The 11,746-nt window shown below is 36.9% G+C and overlaps 1 protein-coding gene across 1 annotated transcript; it reads right to left on the bottom strand.

Annotated features, from left to right (window-relative positions):
* Positions 1-182: 182 nt before the first annotated feature.
* On the bottom strand, positions 183-11,171 carry LOC129000889 (uncharacterized). Its single transcript, XM_054427966.1, has 3 exons — positions 10,713-11,171; positions 8,940-10,616; positions 183-320 (listed from the first exon to the last, which is right to left on the bottom strand). Exons 1-3 carry the CDS (start codon positions 11,169-11,171, stop codon positions 183-185), a joined length of 2,274 nt encoding a protein of 757 aa, XP_054283941.1.
* Positions 11,172-11,746: the final 575 nt, after the last annotated feature.

Genomic DNA, 11,746 nt, shown 5'->3' on the forward strand with positions numbered 1-11,746 from the left:
TAATTTTAAGATTTATTATTTTGTGCAAGGCATAAAGAAGAGTGCCAAGTGTAAATATTTTTATTTTTATTTTTAATTCAAATATCACATGAATAAAGTGATAAAACCTCAAGAGGAAGTGATTTTTTATTTAATTTTATATGCTAGAGAATAGCTTTTTTACTCTCTAATGCTTATCTACATCAACTCTGCACATCATCATCTCTACATACGACCGACATCCTCTCATCGTCCCCTACAGAAGGCGCCTTCTTCCCCCAGCAGTGAGGCCCTAACTCCCCTATGCTGCCATCTCTCTCATCTACAGGATCTTCACACCTCTACGGCTGCACTTCTTCAGCTTCAATAACACCTACACTCACTAAAATTGGAAATCAGGTACTCTCAGCGTTTCATCTTAATATATTTTATTCATGTCACAAGAGTGCTTTAAATGTTTGTTTTCTTTACAGGACTTTCAGCTTTTAATATCTTTGAAAAATCCTAATTCCAGCATTTATGCTGTAGTAGTCAAGCGCTGTACAGTTAACATAGCCCGCACCTTGCGTCACTATTCAAAATTTAAGATGGTCTCTGCTCTTATAAATTGGAAGTACGCAAAGTACCGTTCAGCACGGTTTCCAAAAAGGGAAATCCACCATATCAGCTGGTACAGAATTAATTCAAACAATAATAGATTCAGTAGGCAAAGGGCAAAAAGTGGTTGGTATATTTCTTGACTTGACTAGGGCTTTTGACAGTGAAAAACTATTAATTGCATCGCCTAATTTAGCAATTACTGGCTAAGAGTCTAAGTGGTTTGAATCATATTTGGGAAATCGGGAGCCATTTGTAGAAATTGAGCACACCATTAAATTCAACAATTAAAAAAATCACTATAACTATATCCGGAAGTTTAACTCTCAAAATTTAAAAATTAAACAAGGAGTACCACAGGGGTCAATTTTAGGACCTTTATTGTTTATTTGTTACATAAAAGGGCTACCTGACTTACTATCCGTAAACAGTAACGTATGTTCATATGCCGATGACTCTAATATCACTGTGACAGGGAATTCCAAGGAGGGCATTGAAATTGAATCATTTATTAGTCACTCAATTATTAAAAACTTCCTTGATGGTAAAAACCTTCTTCTTAATCCAAGTAAATCCATTTTCATATCTTTTTGTAGGAAACAAGCAAGGGTCAAACTAAAACCAGAAATCTATTTAGATGACAATCAATTAGATCAAGTAGAAGTTACAAAATTTCTGGGACTCTTCATTGATGCTAATCTGAGCTGGGACGATCATACAAAACATGTTGTTAACAAAATTTCAACAAGTTGTCATCGTATATACGAGTAAAGTCTGCTTTTATGTGTGCTTGCTTGCTTGCCTGCTTGCTTGCACAACAATATCAAATAAGAGTTCAAAGATTTTCCTTTAAAATATTCTAAATCATTTATTTCTAGCCTACAAACGTGTTTGAAGACTACCAATACAATACCTCCGTTAAGTAATTATTTCACTACAGAACTAATTTGCACATTTAACAATTGATCATTGGCCGTATGGCTTAACAGTGACCATATTTGTTGAACGAAATGGAGCACTGAACTTTGTATTTAAGATCGGAAAATTACAGTAGCAGAAATATATTTTATCATATCATTATAACAAAATGCCAAGAACATTAATTACATCTGGGGGTTTTACTTTGCATTATTATAATACCGTATGCTACATCCCTAAGGAAAAATCTCAATTCCTTTAGAAATAGTGGCGCAAATTTGAAAATCGTTTTCACAACCCATTTCGAAACTAATGTAATTTCTTTGGTATCATAATTAATGCTGTCATTAGTGAGCTTATAACTCAACAACGGGTTTAAACAACAAGAAGGAATAAAAATCCTGTGAGAGTATCACTTCTTGTAAGGTAATAAAAGTGTTACTAGTATCCTAGTACAGTAACCACAACCATTACAACAATAATCAATTACACTTGTTAACAGTTAGTTATAACTGGGTCAAAAATCTTACTAACATTATAAATGTGAAAGTTTGTGTGTTTGTTTGTTTGAAGTTCAATCACGCATAAACTACTGGACGGATCCGGCTGAAATTTGGCATGATGGTAACTCACATTCCCGATTAACATATAGGCATATTCTTATCTCAAAAATCCTTTCGGGCTCCACCCCAGTGGCTCTGTAGTTTCCCATGTTAACTTTATGATGAGTATTCATATTTAAAGGGAATAAAAGAATTTAGTCAGCTGTTTCAACTAAAAAAGTTGGTTCTATGTAAAAGCATTAAAAGTTATAAGATTTACCAACAGGGTGCAAAACTATATTTTTTTTGCATTTATGAAAACAGCTAATTATAACTAAGCAGCAACAACAAACTGTGGTATGCCATGAGAACTGTCAAGGTAGCCTAGGATTGTTTACAGTTGTGTTTATGTTTTTAATTTCATGAATAATTTTTGATATTTTATGAACTTTTAATCATTTGTTTTTCTCTATTGTTCAGATGAAGTGGTGGAATATTATGGCTATGGTATGTGTGTAATACTATAGTATACTGTAAATTTAAAGAAGCAAATTTTATCAACATGTGTCCTCCCCCATTGCAAGTTCCAAGTTTGAGTTCAATATAACTGCAATAAGAATTTTTTTTACTTATATGCCAACCCCGTATACGAAGGACGGGTACTCTGCTAGTAATTAATATAGCAATTGAAAGTTCTATAGCAAATAAGTTGTCACAAAATTAAGTATATTTCATATTTCATCTATCGTATTACCTTTAATGCGGCCAATGACGATATATGACGATATAGCGATAGTTAGCAACCATAATCAATGGGAGTACAATAAATGTTATGGGCATAAAAGTAAAAAATTGAGTCATTAGAAACCAAAGATCCACATTAATTGTAGGTAACATTTGTAAGTTTATTTGTTGTGAAAAATTAACTACAGTTTTTCTATACTTCCACAGTCTACCACTGTAGGCCTACCGTTACTGTAGTTTTGTGGAGGTTCACTTTAGTTATCGAACACAAATGATTCTAAATACTGTACAGTCTTCAGCACCTTCCAGTACTAATTCCTGTGTAACACTTACTTTTCTGTTTACTGTTTGGATCCTTCACAGTTCAAAGAGACTTATAACGAAATATCACACTCTTTACAATATCAACAAATTACTGGGCTGCGCATTCTTCATTAAATTTACCTTTACACGAACCTTCTTCTACAATACTTTCATTTTTTCATTTTATACCTACATGGCAGGACAATAAGAGCAAGTAAATTTGCATTTAGACAATTAGATTTCTAATAAATGTTTTTAAATTGTAGATAATAATATACATTTAACAAAGATAAATGAATATTAAACTAAAAGATAGTAACGGGGGACTGATCCTTGCTGAGTTTGGTTAATTACATTTAATTGTTAAAGAAATATACTACACAGACATGTTTTATTACAATACAAATATAATTCTATTAAATACCATAGAAATTTCATCGCAGAACTAATAACACATTGAATAAGGTATGCAATGAAAAAAGGAATATTTAAGATCCTACTCCAGTTTTTTTAAACATTTATCATGCAAAATACGATTATTTTTATAGGTAAGGGGCATAATTTATTTCTCGGTACCACACTAGACTTTTCGTTGATTAGTTGAAGCCGAAGACTGATAAGTCCTATTGGAGCATAAATCTTTTACTGGAAAGATTATTATAATGAAATAATTAATTTCAAAAATTATGTAACTAATTAGACCTGTCCATATTTTGTTTCAACTATAAAAAATAGTGTTTACAATTTGTGCAATCTACCATTAAATACGGGTGAAACATTGAGTTGACGCCTGTGCACTCAAACGACACCAACTGGAAACACATTTATTGAAAATAATTGTTGTGCATTTGATAACAATATATCACTATTATTTAAACAAATTAAATGCTAAATTGATTCGTTTACAATAGCATACTTTTAATAAGCGGATTTAAAACAATTGCTTTATTTACACAATATTCGTCAATTAATAATCTGAGCCCTATCTATAATTACAGTGCCTTGTGATTCAGAACGCAACCCATATACATCACAGTTACGCAAACAGTATTTGAATAGTAAAGGGAGTTAATGTACAAATGTTGGTCAGTCGAACGCACGGGAATCGAGTAGTCAATTTTTTAAACTAGTCGAGGCGCTGAGGGGGTTTGAGCATGCATAAAAGTGTAACGAAATTTGACTTTTGATTGTTGCTATGGGTACCTAGTAGATAAAGAAAATCGATGTTGTCGCATTTCTAGGTGGTTAATAACATGGGGGGAGGGGGTGAAGTTGGGGGGCCGCCCCGGGGGGCCGCCGCGCACAAAACAGCTTATATCTCGTGAACCAAAAGTCATATGAATACGTTAGACACGTCAAACTGTGCAGAAAAATGCATTCAACAAATAGATTATGTAGTAGTTTCACAGAAATTGACAAGAAGTTACTAAGAATTATATTTTCTAAATTTACGATAAGTATAATCAGGAGTATAATGGTTTTTGTTGTTGTTTAGAACCATTAATTTTTTAATTGACAACTTTTGAGAGTAGTACACTATAGGTAAATAGCACTTCTGTATAATGAAACTATTGCGGTACGTAACTTCACAGCTATACAATCCTCAGATCCAATAAACATAACACAAACAAAGGCGCAAAACGCGTCGCGGTCATTGTTCCTGCTGCCGTAACTACTAATGGCGAACACAGTTCAAGCTGATACTTATATTATACTTTTAGAACGATGGAGATTCTGAGGATTCATTTTCATATATATAAAATAGTATTGAGGGACTATTATGTAGCGGGAAATATAGTTTGTAAAAGAAGAGAGTTTATAAAAAATTTGGTAGTTGAACGTTTCTGTCACCTGACCAGGCTGCACAATTGGTGCAACAGCTGTTTCGGCGATCGCGTAAAGGTAGTGTAAACGATACGAGTAGAAAACGTTAAATACAAGCCTTGGCGAGTGCCTTAAAAACTTCTACGAGTGTCGTTAACACTATTTACGCGAGTTGTGTGCATTAATTAACCTGCAACAGTATTTTAATTACCAAAAACCACTACTCAAAACTTAAAAAGAGAGGTTATTTTTTCTTTACCCCTCATTGTCTCTGACAGTAATGCAACGAATCATCGCACCAATCGTTAACAATTAAATTGACCTGAACAGCTGAAGTTATAGTGAAGTTCGAAGCATTATAATTTTACTTCTTATCTCTCAATCCTTGACCCTATCTGCTGGGTACCAGTGGTGGTTATATTTTGGCCCTTTTGTAGTGGTACCATATAATTCACCAGAGAACAGTTACATGCCCATATAAGTAGATATCTATTATATATTATGTTTCAGTGACAAATGTAGAATATAATAATATAAAAATATATATTTTTCATTAATGCTTTTAGGCGTAGTAGCAAGAGGTTTGCAAATTTTTGGATTATTCAACTTAGAAATGTCTAAATCAACCCACAAAAATCATAAAAATAATGTTTTTATTATCCATATTATCCAAATGTTAAGGTTATGTAAAATATGATTCCTTACGTAGAAATATCAATGTTTTTTTTTAATACGCATAAAAATAAAATTATAAAAAACTACCAAACTATTTTAATTACCAAATTGTATTTAATTGTTGTATGAGAAATAAATTTATTGCATCAACAGTAAATAAATATTATACTGCTGTAACAATTTAGTATTTTCACAAAAATTTTCAATAGAATAATTTAATTTTTACCATATGTTTTAACTTTTATCAATATGTCAATCCATCTCTCTTTATCAAACCTTGTATAATATATGGCCAAACAGACCCATAGGTAATTGATTCAATACATTATAATATAGAACATTTCCAAATAACCTTATTTCATGTAAATATATAATAACCTATAACCTTTTGTAACAAAGTTGCTTCAATTTCAATATAATTTTACTTAAATAACTTGTCAAAATTCAAATTTAGCTCTATGGCAAATGAAAATTGTTATAATATATGTGTGAACAGTGGCCTACAATTTTCCGTGATAAAGTCAGCATTGACATATGTGAATGCAACAATGCATCAAACCTTCCTCACTTCTAAGAGTGCTGAGCTAGTATGAAGATATAAATTGTAAACTGCATATTTTAATAAAAATTTTTTTAAAAAGTGCATATATTTGGAATAAATTAGTGAAATTTGATTAAAGAAGATCCGTCCTTGTTACAAACATTAATAACTACAACATCAAGAAATTTAACTGTGAAGAAGACATCAATTTTGGTGAGATCACTCCAGTAGACATTTTCTTTCCTTGGATCGAAGCCATTACAACACTTTTAAGCCTAACTTTTGAACTTTTGTACCAGAATTTAAAAGTCAAGAAACTAATAGAAGCTTATATAGAACATAAATTAATTAACCTTTCAGAAAATAATTCGAACATAATTTATATTTCAAAACAAAATTTAATTAGGCTATATATAATCACAAGATTAAATTCAAACGCCGCTCGATCACCCCACCTGAGATAAAGATCCATGCAATATAACCCCTCAACCTAAATTAGAACTATTGTAATAGGCCTAGCCTAAAGCTTAATTTAGTAAATTCATTTGCCACCCTTTGTAAACTTTTATTGTGAACCCTTAGTTTCTTTTCTTTTACCATCAATTTTGCATTGTAATGAAATAAATTTAAGTTTAGATACTGTACATGGAGTTTCCATTGTATTCCTAGCTTGTATTTGTAGCCTTGTTACACTGCATAATTTAAGAGTAAAAGCTCTTTCTAAAAATGTATAGTTAAATGTAGTTAAAATCGAAATTTCCTGAGTAATTTACGTCAGAATGTGAAATGTTAACATTTTTTTACGAAAACATAATTTTTATGACCTTTTCAAAACTACATAAAATTGTTATAACCAACCTCAGATTCGGAGATGTATAAATTGTAGGGAATTTATTGCAGTTTCAGATGGTGATGGAACGATCCACCACCAAAATATATTTTGAACTCTCTTCTTTTACAAACTATATATCCCGCTACATAATGGTCCCTCAATACTATTTTATATATATATATATGACAATGAATCCTCAGAATCTCCATCTTTCTAAAAGTATAATATAAGTATCAGCTTGAACTGTGTTCGCCATTAGTAGTTACGGCAGCAGGAACAATGACCGCGACGCGTTTTGCGCCTTTGTTGGTGTTATGTTTATTGGATCTGAAGATTGTATAGCTGTTAAGTTATGTACCGCAATAGTTTCATTATACAGAAGTAATATTTACCTATTGTGTACTACTCTCAAAAGTTGTCAATTAAAAAATTAATGGTTCTAAACAACAACAAAAACCATTATACTCCTGATTATACTTATCGTAAATTTAAAAAATATAATTTTTAGTAACTTCTTGTCAATTTCCGTGAAACTACTACATAATCTATTTGTAGAATGCATTTTTCTGCACAGTTTGACGTGTCTAACGTATTCATATGACTTTTGGTTCACGAGATATAAGCTATTTTGTGCGTGTTGGCCCCCCGGGGCGGCCCCCCAACTTCACCCCCTCCCCCCATGTTATTAACCACCTAGAAATGCGACAACATCGATTTTCTTCATCTACTAGGTACCCATAGCAACAATCAAAAGTCAAATTTCGTTACACTTTTATGCATGCTCAAACCCCCTCAGCGCCTGGACTAAACAGTTTAATTCAGAACAGCTATTTACACATATAAAGACCAAAAAACTATGTCGTATAAGTCAATTCTCATATCTTCAACGATTAAGCGATAGTTTGCAGAACAATAAGTATTTTCAAACATGACTTAAAATTGTTACAACAAAACCTTTTACTTAGGTACACAAATTGAATCTCCAACAAAACTTGATTAGACGCAAATGTTTGATATACAGTTGAACATTTTACATTTCCTGATAAAACACATTCTTTGTAAGGAAAAAATTACATTTCACTTGAATTAGGTTACAGCAGACATTCGCTAGTTGTGGGGAAAACTAAATACAATTTAACGTTACAATTTCAATTTAATTAAATTTGAAACTACCTGTTTGTTACAACAACCGGAAACAACTTCAAATATTTAGCGTTGGTTACTAGTACACTATTACAACTTAATAGTTCAGCTCAAATAAACCACGACAAATTCATTATCTTTTCATTTTTCAAATGATTTATTCTGGATTCTCTTACGGAGTAAACAAAAATTGTCATAAGCTATAAAAATAAGTTATTATTTGTTTAAGACGTTTGCCAGATAATTTATTATTGTTATTGTCAAGGTTAATACTTAAACCATATTTTAAGAATAAAAATAAACACGTTATTTTACTTTTAAAAATAAATAGTAAACAATACCAACACTAGCCCTGCATGCCTACAAAATCCCATATATACATGTATGTATGAATGCGTGTGTATTTAAGTGTGTGTACTTGAAAATACTAATACAAAAATATTAATTAAAATATCAATTAACAAAACAAATAACCAATAACGTTGCTGGTGACGACGTGTGTTTAAACGCCTTCAATCTGAGAGACGCAACAGTTCTAGCGTTTTGGAACTTCCGATCTGATTACTAGAGTTTTGGATCTTCCGACCCGGCATACCACAAGTTCCAAAGTGAAACGGACAGTCTATTTCATAAGTTTACTTTAAGAAATAAATTTGTACTTCTAGTTATGACTGTACTTTTGGATCTTACGATTTTGGAACTTCCGATCGGCAATATTTTCTTTGGATCTTTTGATTTTGGATCTTCCGACCCGCTAAATAACCTTTGGAAATTCCGATTTTGGAACATCCGATCGGCAATATATTCTTTGGATCTTCCGATTTTGGAACTTTTGAAATACTCCCAACTTGCCGGCCTGGATGAAATGATTTGAATCACGGCATCGGCAAGCCACGTCGAAAACCTTCCCCTGATCAGGCTTCCTAGTGAGTGTCTTCTTCAACTTGAGCCTCATGGCAGTCTTCAATCTTGAAAAGAGATGGCCCCTTGCGTCTTCTGGGACAATGACTGGACCGGAAGTGCCGTCAGGCGAGGGAATTCGAATTTGGAACTCCTCCCCGTCATGGTCGAACTTCCAGTAGACTCCGATTTTCTTTTGGAGCCTACCGGCGGCATTCCTCGAATCAGTCCACAGAGAACCGATGTCACCTCCATCCCTGGCAAAGTCACCGTCCAACCTACCGGACAAGTAGTCGGAAACCTCGTCAAGGGAAACGGGACACCCAAGGCGTTTCCTGGCGACATGCGAAAGAGTAGCTCTAGCCAGGTCTTTCACCACAGGGTCAGTACACGTGACCATGCGGAAGGCATGGGCCACGGAGGATATGTCAACTAGGTCTGCCAGAGGGAACATTCCGGCCCCTCCATCTGCCACACCCAGATAGACCACCTCAGAACTGGCTCGCTGTGGAAGGTAGAGCCACTTCTTCACCATTCTCTTTACATCATTGTCAAGTTTCTTCAGTGGGGTCTTGGCTACCCTGGCTCCTCTCATGACGAAGTCTAGCCGAGGGAGTATAAACATCCCCACGGCTTCCAACTTCTGCCAAGGTGCCAGAAGACTCTCATCAATCTTCTTTACATCTTCGGCCATTCTGGCAATGTCACGTTCTGGTGTCTGGTCTACTTTGAAGCCTGTTGGCACCCCAAGATGACGGTACTCCTCGCCCTCTTTCAGACACACCATAGGAGCACCGCCGATCTCGTACTCGGTCGCCAGGACTCGCCTGCGGTTGCGGCAATCCACCTCGAGGCTTGCGCACTTCCTGGGGTTAAACCTTAGGCCAGCCCAGGCAGCGACATCCTCCGCCGTCCTCAGGAGCCTGCGCATCTGCTCCTCGCCCGACGCAATCAGTGCCAGATCATCCGCGTAGGCCACGACAGAGAAGTGGCGTCCACCAAGACGATACCCGTCCGACTCAGCAGCACTATGTACTGCACTGACCACTGGCTCAATGGCAAGGTTGAAAAGAATAGGGCTGAGCGGATCGCCCTGTTTCACCCCTGCCGCCATTGGTATAGGACCGGTAAAGCCTTGTGACGTGCGGACTCTCCTGGTTGCCCCGTGGTAAAGCTCACTCACCACGTCAATCAATTTCTGGGGCATCCTATGCATCTGAAGCGCATGCAAGAGGTAGCTGTGCGGCACAGACCCAAAGGCATTGGAGAGGTCAAGCCATGCAAGCACGACTCTTTTCCCTCCCCTTCTGGCGTCATCGATGGCTGATCGGACCACGAAGTTGTGCTCATAGCACCCCTCGTGCTCCATAAAACCTTTCTGGGGCCAGGAGATCCTGCCATTCCTGGCCCACTTGCCAATTCTGGAGGCCAGGAGCCCTGTGTACAGCTTCGAAATGCAGGAAGCTAGGGTCAATGGTCTCCAGTTGTCGAGGTCCATGGGGTTGTCTTTTTTGTGGATGAGCACAGTGTTGGAGTTCTTCCACTCTGCCGGAGTCCGGCTCTCTTCAAGGCATCGGCTGAAGATGGCCGCCAACACCACACCACCCGGGTCAGCCCTCTTGAGTGCCCAATAGGGGACCCTATCAGGGCCCGGTGCAGTATTGGAAGCCCGCCCCAGCCTAGCCGACACTTCCTAAGGGGTTATCTCACCCACCAGGTCCTGGTCTTCGTCACATGGCTCGTGAGGAGTCATGGTGTCACGAACAACCTGGGGAGTTGGCCCGACTCGAAAGTCACCAGCCGAGAAAACCCTTCTGAAATGGTCCTCCACCACTGCGTCATCCACGGTACAGAATCGACTGTCACCTTCAATCAGAATCTGATTGATCGCCTTTTTCTTGTTGCGACGGAACAGCCTCTGGATGGCGGCAGCTTCGATTGGATCGAACCCACCCCGGGCTGCCTGGTCCCGACCAGGGCCAAGGCCATGCCCACGAGCACGGGCTCCAGGTCGCTGAGCGCCCCGGCCCCGCCCGCGGTTACGACCACGGCCCCGACCAGTCCCATCTGCCACCCGAGGGGGGCCATTTTCCCTTCTCCCTTCTGCCTCGAGAATCCACGCCCCCACGACCCGCTCGAGAGCCTCAAAGGTCACTGCCTCCACCACTTCCATACGTGGGGGACATTCGCACGGTGGAAAGGGTCTTGCGTTTGGGGATCAGTGAGCTTGAGCTCATTGACATTGTGCTTCAGGGGTTGAAGCCTGAGGAACGCTCCCGTTTGGTTTTTGCGCCACGACCTTCATCTTTTGCGGATCTGGACAGACTCACCATCCTTTCGAGATCTGTCCAGGACGCTGATTTCCAGAGAGACCAAGTAGCGGGGCATCTTCCCCTAGCTGGTCATCATGCTGTCAGTAGTAGGTAATAGCCGAGTTCACACATGCCTCCCCTCCGGTAATTAGTAATTACAATGAGTAATTACAATTAGTTTTTTTTTGGTAATGAGTTTTTTTTTGTAATGAGTTTTTTTTTTGGGTAATGAGTTTTTTTTTGTAATGAGTTTTTTTTGTAATGAGTTTTTTGTAATGAGTTTTTTTTTTGTAATGAGTATTTACAATTAGTTTTTTTTTTGGGTAATGAGTTTTTTTTTTGTAATGAGTATTTACAATTAGTTTTTTTTTTTTTGGGTAATGAGTTTTTTTTTTTAATGGGTAATGAGTATTTACAATTAGTTTTTTTTAATGGG

This window comes from Macrosteles quadrilineatus, unplaced genomic scaffold (assembly GCF_028750875.1).
Source record: "Macrosteles quadrilineatus isolate MER2022 unplaced genomic scaffold, UCM_ALF_1.0 Scaffold_1__1_contigs__length_201487025, whole genome shotgun sequence".
Taxonomy (NCBI): Eukaryota; Metazoa; Arthropoda; class Insecta; order Hemiptera; family Cicadellidae; genus Macrosteles; species Macrosteles quadrilineatus.

Coding starts and splice junctions, on each gene's coding strand:
- LOC129000889 (XM_054427966.1), bottom strand. CDS start 11,171: ATGGAAGTGGTGGAGGCAGTGACCTTTGAGGCTCTCGAGCGGGTCGTG. Junction 10,617..10,712: donor GTGACGAAGACCAGGACCTG/GTGGGTGAGATA, acceptor TGGGCACTCAAG/AGGGCTGACCCGGGTGGTGT. Junction 321..8,939: donor TCCAGGCCGGCAAGTTGGGA/GTATTTCAAAAG, acceptor GTGCAGCCGTAG/AGGTGTGAAGATCCTGTAGA.